Genomic DNA, 14,554 nt, shown 5'->3' with positions numbered 1-14,554 from the left:
CTGATACCTTTTAGTATCTCCAGGGTTCTTCCATGTATACAACCTTCTTTCATGATTCTTAAACCAAGTGTTAGCTATGATTAAGTTATGCTCTGTGCAAAATTCTACCACACGGCTTCCTCTTTCATTTCTCTCTGCCAATCTATATTCACCCACTACGTTTCCTTCTCTCCCTTTTCCTACTCTCAAATTCCAGTCACCCATGACTATTAAATTTTCGTCACCCTTCAATATCTGAATAATTTCTTTTATCTCGTCATACATTTCTTCAATTTCTTCGTCATCTGCAGAGCTAATTGGCATATAAACTTGTACTACTGTAGTAGGTGTGGGCTTCGTATCTATCTTGGCCACAATAATGCGTTCACTATGCTGTTTGTAGTAGCTTACCCACATTCCTGTTTTCCTATTCATTATTAAACCTACTCCTGCATTACCCCTATTTGATTTTGTGTTTATAACCCTGTAGTCACCTGACCAGAAGTCTTGTTCCTCCTGCCACCGAACTTCACTAATTCCCACTATATCTAACTTTAACCTACCCATTTCCCTTTTTACATTTTCTAACCTACCTGCCCGATTAAGTGATCTGACATTCCACCCTCCGATCCGTAGAACGCCAGTTTTCTTTCTCCTGATATCGACATCCTCTTGAGTAGTCCCCGCCCGGAGATCCGAATGGGGGACTATTTTACCTCCGGAATATTTTACCCAAGAGGACGCCATCATCATTTAATCATACAGTAAAGCTGTGTGCCCTCGGGAAAAATTACGTCCGTAGTTTCCCCTTGCTTTCCGCCGTTCGCAGTACCAGCACAGCAAGGCCGTTTTGGTTATTGTTACAAGGCCAGATCAGTCAATCATCCAGACTGTTGCCCTTGCAACTACTGAAAAGGCTGCTGCCCCTCTTCAGGAAACACACGTTTGTCTGGCCTCTCAACAGATACCCCTCCGTTGTGGTTGCACCTACGGTATGGCTATCTGTATCGCTGAGGCACGCAAGCCTCCCCACCAACGGCAAGGTCCATGGTTCATGGGGGGAGGAAATATACATATAGGCAATTTATCACTGCATTACATTAGGCAGAAGAGCCTGGGTTCAACAAGAGAAATGAATCATAAGACTCCTCTGATAATACACCTTGGCTTTATATTGTATGGAATAAATTTCAAACTACAATGTATTGTGTTTCCAAAGTTTCATGTATTTGTTGCTTACAAGCATATTCCCTCCTCTTTTTCTACTTTGTAACTGGTCAACCTGCTTATATATTTGTAATAATCTTAAGTTGCATGAAGTCTTTAATGGAATAAAAACTATTTTTTCATAAATATTCCTTAGGATATGCTTTAAATTTATAGAGTTCCTTTATGTTTTTGATATCTTTTGTCAGTTGATTATATACCTTGATTCCTTAGTAAAAAATAGTTGTTTGGGTCTTTTTACTATTCATTCTATCCAGGCACAAATAATCACTCTATCTGGTTTTATGATCATGTATGGAGCTGTTTGCTACATATTTCTCAATTTTTTCATAAAAACTGTGATTTGGATTACATATTTACTTGGAACTGTCAGACTACCCCATTTTTTGAATAGCTCAATGCAGTAGGCCCTTTTGTGATTTTCAAAAATCTCTCTAATAGAAATCAGCTAAGATGTTATCTGAAAATAGCCTCACAGTTTTGAAGTGTGCAAATAATACTATAAGAAAGTATTAATTAGAGCTCAAGTCTGTTACCAGTTCATATAGTTTTCAGCAGTCATCTGTTGATGAGACTGTAAAGAAACACTGCACTCAAGATGTGGATGATTCAATTCCAATTCCATATCTGTTGTATCTAGTTTAGTGTTTCTACTAATCTCTGTACATATGAGGGCATGCTGAAAATTTTTATCTCCAAATTGTTTATATGAAAACTTGTAACGCTTTTTAAACAAAACAAACATGATCAATATTCTACATTTTTATTCTTCATGTCTACATATTTATTTCTCAATCTAGTCATCCTTGTGATGAACACATTTCTCCCAATGAGTAACAGTTTGTTGACATCATCTCTGTAGAATGTTTGATTTTGTTGACAGATCTAGAGTCTCACTTTTCATTATATGCCACACTTACCTAAGAGCTGCGTCTGTGTTATCCAATGATTTTCTGTGCTGAGTTCATCAACCAAATTCCTATGAGTCTTGTTGTTTGCTATATACAGTCATCCACTCAAAGCTCTGTCACACACATTAAGGTTAATACCACTGTTTCCTTCATTACAAGCACTGCCAATCCAGAATCCCACAATACTGATGTCAATACAATCATCACCATACATTGCTTGCAGTCGTTTATGGGTTTCAATTGGTGGCATGTTTTCTGCTGTTAGAGACTCGAGTACAGTGTGCTGTTTCTCATGCACAGATATAGTGATGTTACACACCACCAGGTTATACACTATAATTTTGAGCTCACTAATAGCAGAGGGCTGCAACTTGTGCCAGTGAAGCAGGGAAGTCAATCATATTGAGAACAGAATAAAAATTTCTGAGCCACTACTTTTAGCCTGCCCTCATAGTTTACAAATCAATCTCTTCACAACTTCACTTTTACACTGTCTCTGACAGTTGCTGGGCTGTAAAACTCTAATGAACGAGTGAACAAATGCAGGTGGAGGTTTCTTCAGAAAAAAAAGATAGATAATTGAAGACAAAAAAATCTGAGAGGATATTGATGTGAGCTGTCTAGAATTTGCAATACATCCACCAAATCTTACAGAAACAATCTTTTAAGGGGAAATAGCAAACATAAACTGATCCCAGAATTTCAGCTGAAAAAACATAAATGCATGAGAAACATAACAAAAAATGCACAAAAATATATAGAAACCTAATATATATTGTAAACAGAAAACCTTGGTACCCTGAATTGCCAATAAAGCATTTTAGTAGAAGGACTGGACATCAGGGTTTAGCACAATCAGTCACCATTTATTACACATAAATGATTTATTCATCAAAGTTTTCAGAATTAAAACAAGCAACAAACTTTACATGAAAACATAGATGATTTTTTTAAAATTCAAATGAACTTATGATTTTAAAACACTAATTCAACAATAAAAAGCTTTCTGATAGAAAAAGACAATAATTCAATTTAAAGGAACAAAAAAATTTGTTTGTCTCACCCTACAACAACCCCTTAGTGGGCAAGAGATCAGTAAGAAACACTTTACTTCAAATGACAATTTTAGCAATTGACAAACAGTCGGACAGAGAATGATAATTCTCAGAATTTGTTAACAATGGATAATAAGTGCAAAGCGGTGTGATCATGCTAATAATAATTAGCCTGAAGAAGGAACAAGATTATGCCAAGAAAGGACAAGAATTTGATCCAGGGAAGTGAGGGATCACAAACCCTGCTTATTAGAGTAACTTTGAACAATATGCAATAATCACCACTAGCAGGGACAAGAGACCCTGATACCCTCAGTGAATACCACAGGCGAAATTCTTCATTCCCACCAATATTTTTAGGAAAGCATTGTCATATGAACCTCTTTTTCTTTTAGAAGTATAAAAATACAACACCAGTAAAAACACACCAGTCTTAATGCGCAACCCAAAGGTATGGTTATATACAAAACTAAAACCCTTTACTTTAACACAGAATTTAGTGACCGCTTGGAGAGCACAAGCTGTTAAAGCAAACACTCCAAAATTGTATCAAAGACACTGATGGGTAGTACAAAACAAAAACAACATATCTTTTATATGAAGTCTGTGCATTGAGTGGGCTACAATAACACTTTCATGCACAATGGCAGACCCAGTTAATGCCTCACTAGCCCAACTGCCTGACAACTGTGTGGGGGGGGGGGGGGGGGGGGGGTAACAGAACTACTGCGAGATTACAGGCACGCAAAACAAGGCTCACAAGCCCCAACCAGGCTCATATGCTCACACCTCACACCTATGCATAGCAGTACAAGGCACACAAGCAATCACGTATAACATAGACACCTGAAGTGTGGAGCATACATTAGTAAATATTAAATTGTCAAGATGCCAACTGGATGCACACAAAATCAAATTAGCACAACTAAGCCCAGAACACGCGAATGAAACCTTAAGTGTAATGACACAGTTTCAATTGAGCATATGGAATACAATTTACAAACACATGGGGAGCTACAGCCAAATCAAGAGAACAACCCAGGGAAATTTAAATCTTAAAATCTTTGGGTCAAAACAACATTTAAATTTGCCGTAAAACTAGTTCACAAAGTATTCAGTTGCAGTCATTGCTTATCCAGTGCAGAGGTGACACCCAAAACTCCCGACCAAATATCTGGTGAGAAAATAAGGCTGTCAAGTATAATCTCTGCTTGGCAGTCCAGTCTGCTTGGAACACACTAAATGACAGCACCAAAAGAGGGAAAACAACAACTACCCACAATGATAAAAGATTTTCAAGATATTAATGGCAGTGAAGTACAAGGAGGGATATGCCACATGTTGTCTAGTCTTAGCAACAGCCTTGTACACTCCTAAATGACCAGCCAGCACAGAATTGTGGAGATAATGGAAGACGGTTGGTACCAACTCCTTGGGGAGGCAGATCTTAAAATTCTTTCCCTTCCTTTCCTTACAGCAAATCATACCTTTATTTAAAACATAATTTCCCCAGGAACCCACACTTAGTAGAATGAATAGAAGGCTCTTGATCCTGTTAGTGCTTCAGACCCAAAAAGATTTCTAGTGCGTCACTTAAGACACACACACGCTATAGGTGGAGCTTCTCGACCACTTCCAACATGACTGTCCCTAGCTGAGGAGGTTAGCAATTTGATTTTCTGTGCCTCTAATGTGTTTCACAGTAATTTGGAAAGCCAAGATGTGGACTGCCTGAAGAGCAATCCTCCTCATCTCCCTTGGGCACCCCAACACACAACTTAAGGCGTGGTTATCAGTCTCGAGTTGGAATTCCCTAAGCTCAAGATAAAATTTCTCTAAGGCAAAGAGAACCCACTCATAAAACAAATATATAAACTCAGCAGGAGACAATCTCTTCATGGTATATGCTATCGGACCGCATTGACCCTCAGATTCCTATAAACAATGGCAGCAATGCTGGCACTTGAGGCAACATTCTGTACAATAAACAGCAACTCAAAATTAGGTATCATCAAAACTGGTGGATTACTAGGAGCTTCTGTGATGGATTCAAATGGGGCTTGTTAACTTTTGCCCCACTCAAAAACCTCTCCCTTCCTACACACGCTATTAAGGGGGGCTGCCAGTTGTACCACATTAGGCACAAATTTGTGAAAGTTGGCCATGCCAGTAAACCTGGCTACCCCTCCTTGTTCTTAGATGGAGGGAATTTATGTAAATCATGTGTATGTTCTTGATTAATTCTGGCACCTTCGGCTGACACCAAATGCCCAAGAAAGAGATCTGTCAACAGCCTATGTTAATCTTAGAGGACTTAAGAGTGAACCCAGCCTCACTAAACTGAAGCAAGACTTGCCCAAGATGTTCCAGATGTTCAGTAAAGGTAGTGTTATAAATAATGACATTATTCAGAGAGTTATAAATGGATTTTAATTTAAGATCACAGTAGCTGAGATAACACAGCAGTTCCAGTTGAGAGGCTGAAGGGAACCAAATTAAATTCATATAGATTTCAGTGAGTGCTGAAGGCAGTGACCTGTTTGGAACCTACAGGTAAGAGAATCTGATAGTATGCTTAATTCAACACACTAAAGAAACATGCTCCAGAAACCATGTAAAACTACTGTAGAGATCCAGAAAGGGAACTGACTCTAAAATAACCTTCTCATTCAATGCCTTATAGTCAACATCGGGCCATAGATAATCTCCCCCCTTGCTTGTTAGGGATGAGAAAAATTGGAAAGGCTTAGGAGGGTGACAGTCTATACATGGTTTACCTCACAGGAACATCATCACCCAAGCAAATCTTGTACTTACTTCTGTTGCTGATCCCCAGTATATTTGTCAGAACATCAGGAAAATGTGCAAGGAGTTGCAACAGGTTTTCAGGCTTGGAGCGCATTGACTTGGGCAACCCCTTGGCAAGAAAACAATGCTATCCACAGACAAGAAAAAAATTTGAAGTAAAAAATCTTACCAGCATAATATAATACAAGCCCTGTGCAGTGTTTGAAATTGCAACCCAAAGATAGGTTAACTGAAAAATCCATAACACCCAGTAAATCAGCCACGAAAAACAAAGAATACTCAACTTCCCATGCATGTCACCTACCGGACACAACGTTTGTCCATTAACAGCTGATATCTCTGGGATGAGGCATAAAAGGGAGGCATTCTACAGATCACTTTAAATTCAAACTACCATTGGGAATATAACAACGAAATGCTACTACTCGAATCAAGCAAAGCACATACAGGCTCAGGCTTGGGTAAAATGGAAAGGGTATATAAATTTAAATATCATGGAGGAACAATACAATTGAATGAATTCAAAATATCTGTAACTGATGTAATGTGTGTTACTAAATAGATATCCTGATTCATGGTTCACATGAACAGTTGCAAGTTGCCTATCTAACATCTTGTTCAGTGCCAATCAAAATTTGGTTTTCAATATTTTGTGTAACAATTGGCAGAATTTAAAAATTTGAAATGCTACTGTAATTTACTCATTAAGAGTTACGATGTTGGGTTATAGGTTTTAATAAGACAGTTGATGCAGTTGGACACTGTGTATATGTATCTTACCATGCAAAATACCCAGTTTGAACTCTTCCAGTGCTTGAGAATGAGAGCACAGGTATATCACTTATTGAAAGAAAACTTTATTTTTTTAATTAGACTGTAATCCTTACAAACTGTTCGTATCACTATTATTACTACTGTCTCCTTAACCCTTACACCACACTTTTGATGTATCCATTAACATTTAATTAAGGTTGTAAGCCTCATTACCATTTATGTATAGTAATTACTGTAATAATATTACACATTCTACAGTCTAGCACAACACTTGCATTAAGGATCCACAGAACTCAAAAATAAATAAAATTAAATTAAATTAAATTAAAATTTCTGTTCATGCAGTAAAGTTGCCACATGAAGCATGAAAATTTAATTTGTTACTTCTTTACAACTAACTCTGTTCACATGACATTTTGCAGACATTGTCCATGTATTCCACTAAATGTCCCTGCAGAGTTATATAAGTGTACGACACACATTTTAGGTGATATGTCATTATAAAGAATTGAGATGTGTGAAAAAATAGCTTTTGCTTAAAACAGAGTACAAATTACCCAGACTGTACTCATTTAATGTTTGACAATTAGAGCACTTAAAGTGACTTCCAATGAACTTTGAACAAGATATCAAAACTTTTCTAAACTTTTTCTTGTTTATATGCTTACGTTTAACACACTAACCCATTTGTAAAGTAATCAGAAGTTTGAAGCTGCTGTGTACATTTGAGTTCAATTCCTTAAATAATCTGTGGTTTACTGCTAATTAATAAAATGTAAAGACCTTATGATCCAACTAAAAACGTTTGTCTCAAGTATTGGAGTTCTTGAAATAACAAAACAAAAACATTATACTAAAATTGTAAGGTCAGAATGTTTATATGGGTGTGAAGCTTCAATACAGAACTGCAAGCTAGCTAGCCTACAGATGCTATAAAGACAAATTGTTGAACACAAACAAAAGAGTTGGAAAATGAGAATCAATGCCACGATTCACTGAAATATGTGTAAATCTTTAGATACAAAGGTTTGTTACCCTTTTTGAACCCTTCCACCAAATCTGTGAGGTCAGGCCAACAAAACAAACATTCCTGAATTTCTGGAAAAAGACAAAGATAGCATGGATCGCAGGACTACGGAAAAAAATTAAAAAACAAATCAAATACTCAGAAGCAACAAACCAAAACTTCTTTAGAACTAGGGTTTCCAATTTGGGTCTTCAGGGTAGGTAAAAAAATCATGGATGAGAGAGAAAGAGAGAGAGGACAACTATTAGCAAAAAAGGAAACAGTGAGGTAAGTAGAGGAACTATAGTTGTTGTATGTTCCCAGCAAGTTAATACAATGATGAAAAAAATCTCAAGGACACTGGAAGAAGATTTTACTGAATCATCTGTGTTTTGTTATCCATCAATAGCTTGAAAGATGAAAGCACTTTTTAGAGCCATATGGAGACTCTGTTACATTAAAGTTCATATTTGTGATCATGCCATGTTACAATATGAGAACGTGTTGAAAAGTAATGCCTCTGAATTTTTTATCCTGCACTCAATATTGGTTTAGGTATTACATGTCATTTATATAGCTCATCAGCTTTCCTGCTTCACTGACACAAATTCAATCCTCTGCCACTAGAGGGCTCCACATTGTGTAGCGTAACATGCCGATGTGCAATGTACCTATCTCGGTGCATGAGCAACAGTATGCTGTAATTGAGAAAACTGAAAGCATTCATTCAAAAAGTTTGTCCATACGTGGAGCATCATCTCCTTCAGTGTGACATTGCCAGGGCACACTTGAGCACTGTGATATCTGCAACAATAAGTCACATTGGGTTTACTGTTATTGTTCATCCACAATATGGTCCCAACTTGACCTGTCTGATTTACCTGTTTCCAAAACTCGGAGAATACCTTCAAGCTCTTCACTTGGATAGTAAGCAAGTGGTGCAAGCAGATGTGAGATTGTGGCTCCATCAATAAAATCAAACATTCTACAGTGAGAGTATCAAACTGGTCTCTCATTTGGAGAAATGTGTTTATCACCATTGAGAAACAGATACGTAGACACAGAGAATAAGGATGTAAAGTGTTAATAACATTTGTTTTATTTAAAAAGCTTTAAGAGTTTCCTCATTAAAAAATCAGAGGCATTACTTTTCAGCAAAACATTGTATATATAATCTGTTCTGGGCCTGACACTTTAATTGAAATTTATTTTATTTTGCAGCTTGCTGTTAATGCAGGTCACACAGAAGGTAATACCACTTATCCTACTATTATTCCTGGAGGTCGTACAAAAGCTAATGTCAGTGATCCAATCATCAAGAATATATCAGCTTTTGCACTGCCTACAATTGATAACAGATTAGATGGAACTTTCAAGATAGCTCGAATAATCAGTGCAGAAACTCAGGTAAAGAAAAAACTCAACTTCAAAATATGATTGTAACATTTGGAAGTGCTGAAGTTAATGTGCTGCAATTTCAGTCTGTCCTTTTTATTGCTATTAATTATCAAGGACATATCTGTATAATCTCTTAAAATAAAATACTCTTGCGTGTCACTGAATGGTACTACTGATCTATCAGGTTATTATTATTGTGATCAACAATAGTAATACCCCTCTTATTCTTTACAGCTAGCTGCATAAAAATATCAGTTCTATTAAGGTTCTTGTAATGGATAATCTTGAGTCTGATTTGTGAAAATTTTGCTGCTGCTGTATTAATGAACTGCTGCAAATATACCTCTTGCACATGCTTGTCAATGATTTTCACTGAAGTGATGAGGTTCCTTTGGAGGAGTTCTTGACTAATATCAGTAGGCTATATCTTTTATTTAGAACTAGGCATCTTGCAAGAACAATTCTGTTAAAATGCCTCCTTTTTCCGTATTGTTTTTATATAACACCATGGTTATCAGTTTTCTTCTCCAAAGTGTGTATTTTCCTTTGGTTTTATTGTATTTCTGAAGGTTTTCCACTTTCTATTGTTGTCACTCCTATTTAATATATTCATTTCATTTTTATTAAAATATGTACGTCAGTATGATGTTTTGTTGGAAATTGCAACAGTGGAACTATGTTGTGTAAAAACAAAAGTGAATTATTACAAAAATGTAAAATTAATAGTACTATTTATTTAAATCATGTAGTATCACTATTGGTTCCAAGCTGACAGAGGCATTCCCAGATGTCTGTGAATGTTTAAAATTAGATGTACCGTGTGCTATACACTTGATGCTTGTTTTTGCCACAACAAGAAAAATGAAACATCACAAGTACAGCAGAAGTTAAATGCAGTTTTAAATATGAACACCCATCTGGATATGAATATGTTGGTGCAGTATCATTAATGTCACTTTTTGTTTTATAATAAATGATGTTACTAACAGCGATCGGCTGGTTAGTTAGTTTCATGCTCCATGAATAAGTTGCATGATAATTCATCATGGTATGAAATAAGTTATTGTGTGTTCACATGCGAGTTATTGTTATTATTAATAATATTATATATATTTTTAAATACACAGATGTGAGTTAACTACTCCTACCTGCCACCTTTTACACTTTACAATAACAGAAATTCTTCCATGGAATATAAGGAGTTGGTTGCTGTTTTTACTTTTTTATAAGGATTAACCTATACAAGTCAACATACTTGCTGAACACCCTTATCTGAGCAAGAAGCCAGCATATGGATTCTGTAAAGCTTTTGATTTATTTTTCTGCAACATAATCATAGTTTATGGGTTACAAAGGTTGTGTAAATTCCCAGTGAGATCTCACACAATTCAAACTAAAGAAAGGTACACAATCAACTTGTACAGCATTACAACAAGATGCTCGAGCTTTCTATGCTCTTGATCTGTATCACTTTCTCGAAGGCAATACTTGTAATGCCTCTGTACTGTGGCAAGCCTTGCCTAGCAGTGTAGATGGGTGTTCATAATGCAGATATGTGTCAGATGGATCGTAGATTGGAAGTACGAAGCACAGTAGGCCCATAAAGTTTATGTATTTAAATTTATTTAGCTTTGGAAGCACAATGCCTTTCACTGCATTCTAAAGGTAGTCTCAGGGGTTAACCTGTTTAGAAAGTGTTTTTTTCCTTCTGTGTGATAGGAAATACTTACAAAACTTGAGCAACCACATCTTGTTAGTGCTCTGAAACATAAATTTCTCTCCAACAGTGACATTTAGTTTTCTCAGTGATCCTTAAATAATGACACTCATTCAGATAATGCTGACTCAGTGGAGCCTTATCTGCACATGCATGACAGTGCACGTACAATTATGTTACAAAAAGCCATGCAAAAAATGTGTTTTTTCTGGGAGTCGTGTGTGGGTTCAGTTGATTATAGAGATAAAAGGTCAAATCTATTAGCCCTTGGCCTAGTGACCATTTCTATATATATCAGAAGAAAGGACATAATTTAGCTCTCCTATAGCACAGGGTCAAAATTTAAACATTAGACACTTCCTCCAGACCAAGCTAATTGAGAATTTTGGTTGGTTCTTTTGCATTATAATAATCAGTAGTTCTGCATACACACTGACTGGGTCACAACGGTAAAAGTCAACCATCAGGCAAGAAAAGACATTATTGCTCATATGACACCTTTTGGAATTTATCCATCATCAGATATCCAGGAGCAATTGCTGCACGTGGATATGGTTTTTCTGCTTATATGTGAAACAAACATTTGCATAACTTTGTCACATTTAGATTCTTTTGCATTAGTTGTAGTTTAGGACAGGCCTTAGGCAGCTTATAAAAGCACCATTTGTTCATGGGCAGTTCCTGAGAAATCCCAAAAAACCATAATTTTTGGGTACCAAAATTGGGGATGGCCAATTCTATTATCTCTGTTCATGGCAAATTGTAGAAATTTTCACCATCTATTCTTAAGATGACATTCTCAGGAACTTAGAAACTTTTTTTTATATCATTACCAAGATCAGGAAGTTCAAAGTTACCATATTTATGGACATAAAATATGCCTGTAATATCTGGTCTGAGGAATAAATGTAGTTTTAACCAATGTAAAACTTGGCAAGAGATGTGGGGTCATTATGACATCATTGCAAGGATTCTGAGTTCAGAAAACTATGTTTCTACTTGGCTTTTTTCAACAATGAGTGGTGCCACATGGCAGTGTAAGCACCTTATAAAAATTTATTCTGTCATATTACATTCTTGTACTTGCAAATCAAACACCACATTTTTTGGTACACTGTAGGTGTAGCCTAAAAATGTTGTGCACTCCTATGTATAGTAGCTTGCAGGGAACTTTAATTTGATGGGAGATGATTTTGTTTTGACCTTATATTATGCTTGCCAATGGCCTTGCTGTAGTTCCTATCAGATCTCTAAAGGTAAGTGCTGTTGGGCTCGACTAGCACTTGGATGGGTGACAGTCTGAGTCTGCCCAGTGCCACTGGCAAGGGGGAAGCACTAAGCCTTTGTGAGGTCAATTGAGGAGCTATTTGGCTGAGAAGTAGAGGCTCTGGTCACAAAAACTGACAATGTCCGGGAGAATGGTATGCTGACCACATGCCTGTCCAAATCCACATCCAGTGACCCGTATCATCTGAGGATGGCATGGCAGTCAGTCAGTGTCTGAGAACTGCTCAGACAGAGTTATTTTAGGCTTTCTTATTTCTTGTTTATACATGTCAAAGTATGTAAATGTGTAGAAGTATATAAATAAACTGTCAAAACTCTACTGACCTATAGCATTCTTTTTATAAAAGCAGCACACCCAGCTGTGGCAAGAGAAAGAAGGGAAGAAGTTGAAAAATTCTTCTACTGGAGAATAAAAAGGTGAATATTCTCCTGTTTAAAGAACTCTGAGAGAAAAAAGGGGAACCAGCTGTTACAATCCTGATTCTATCTTTCTCACCAAAAATTTTGGCATGTGTTCATATTCACACGCTGTTTCTGCTGATAGAGAGTAGCAGAGAGACAGTGGCAGTGGAAGAGAGGGAAGACAGTGCCAGACAGACAGGAAGACAGAGGAGACAGTGATGGTCATGGCCATGAAAGAGAAAGAGAGCTATATGAAGGCAATTGCAGTGGGAGCCAAAGAGTGAGGAGACACTGGAAATGAAAAAGATGAGGGGAGACCATACTTAGGTTTGGGGGTGTGTGGACCCATCAAGACCACCGAAATTTAAAATGAAAAAATTTGATCATGCTGCCCCATCCCATATACTCATGTATTAAAGTTGACTGCTCTAGGAATTGAAACCCCCACACCATTCCATCCTCGAGGGCACATGTGGAGAGGAGACAATGGTTGTTGAAGAGAAGGGCAGCAGACTGTAATTGAGAAAGAAAGAGACAGTGGCAATGGGAGAGAAAAAGAATGGGGCAAAGACAATGGCAGTGGGGCAGAGTCGTGGAGAAGGAGACAGTGGTATGGATGAATGAGAGAAATGGTTGAAGACTTTTGACAGTGGAACAGACAGACAAAAGAAAGTGCCAATTGGAGAAAAACCATGTCTCTGGGAGATGGATGTATATAGACAGTGCAGTGAGAGGGAGATACTGAGTATGGTTTCACTAAAAAACTAAAACTAAAAACAAAACTATGCCCAAACAGTCCATGAAGGCCCATTGGTACCAAAGAGCTGCCATGTTGTCTTCGGACCACAGGTGTCACTGGTTGCAGATACGGAGGGGCATGTGGTCAGCACATCGCAACTCCGGCCGTATGTCAGGTTATGAAACCAGAGCTGCTACTTCTCAGTCAAGTAGGTCCTCAGTTTGCCTAACAAGGGCTGAGTGCACCCTGCTGGACTGGATGGTCACCCATCCAAGCACAAGCCCAGCCTGACAGCACTCAATTTTGGTGATCAAACAGGAACTGTTGTTACCACTGTGGCAAGGCCTTTGGTGAAGGTTTCACTACAGAGAGAAACAAGGGGAAAAGGATTGAGAATGTTCTGTGTTAAGAGTACAAATTTGTTTGCATGCTAAATTTTTGGTGAGGAAGGCTGAATGAGGACTGATGCAGCTTATTTCGCACTTATGTCAGAGTATTTTAAAGAGGAGCATATTTGCCTTTTGTGCTCTGACAGATGCATTTTTCAACTGGTGGTTAATGTTTCCATACTTGTATTGTTCACGACCCCCAGGCAGAATTTTACTACCAGATGGCTTCTATTTTCCCAACCACAGTTACAACCAAAGGCTTCAATGTACTTCACACCTGGTGGTCATGTTTGGAAGAATCTCAATAAGCAATAAATTGGTTTTTGGTGATCTCAATGATACTCATACAGTCTCTTAATCCATTTCACCTGATCAATTTGTTTGTGATTTTCCCTAACATTATGGTTGAAAATCTTACTCCCTAAAGTGTTGTCAAGTTCAAAGTCCATATCAAAATCCATATTTATTGCTTCCAAATCACAGTGTGCCATTTGAGGGTAACAACAAGAACAGTAGTGCTATGCAGTTATCTCTATTGTCCACTGAGAAAAATTGATGAAATCAGACCTTGTAGTCGGTTCTCCTGCTAAATTTCAGCACCCATCGGATTCCCAACTTGCCTTCCTCATTCTCTCAACGAAAAACACAAACACTCCCAAATCTATACAAACAGAAACTGCATTTAGCTCTGTTGGCCTCTAAGTGTTTTGTCCAAACAAATTGCAAAAATGCAGACTTTGCGGTTACCAAAGGAAAATTTCAGATTACTTAAAAAAATCAAAAGCTCTTTTAGACACACTTAGACTTAGCCACAAGCTTTGGTGCATGCATTGTAGTGCAGCATTTATCATTGTTAGCTGAT

At 37.5% G+C, this 14,554-nt stretch overlaps 1 protein-coding gene across 1 annotated transcript in view; it reads left to right on the top strand.

Annotated features, from left to right (window-relative positions):
- The window catches only part of LOC126260640 (uncharacterized), a 564,809-nt gene that overhangs the window by 489,579 nt on the left and 60,676 nt on the right, over positions 1-14,554 (top strand). The window contains exon 12 of the mRNA XM_049957978.1: positions 8,982-9,167. Within this exon, the coding sequence (XP_049813935.1) occupies positions 8,982-9,167 (186 nt within the window). The remainder of the gene's footprint in view (positions 1-8,981; positions 9,168-14,554) is intronic.

The sequence above is a fragment of the Schistocerca nitens genome, chromosome 5 (assembly GCF_023898315.1).
Source record: "Schistocerca nitens isolate TAMUIC-IGC-003100 chromosome 5, iqSchNite1.1, whole genome shotgun sequence".
NCBI lineage: Eukaryota > Metazoa > Arthropoda > Insecta > Orthoptera > Acrididae > Schistocerca > Schistocerca nitens.
This window is presented reverse-complemented; position numbering and strand designations above follow the sequence as displayed.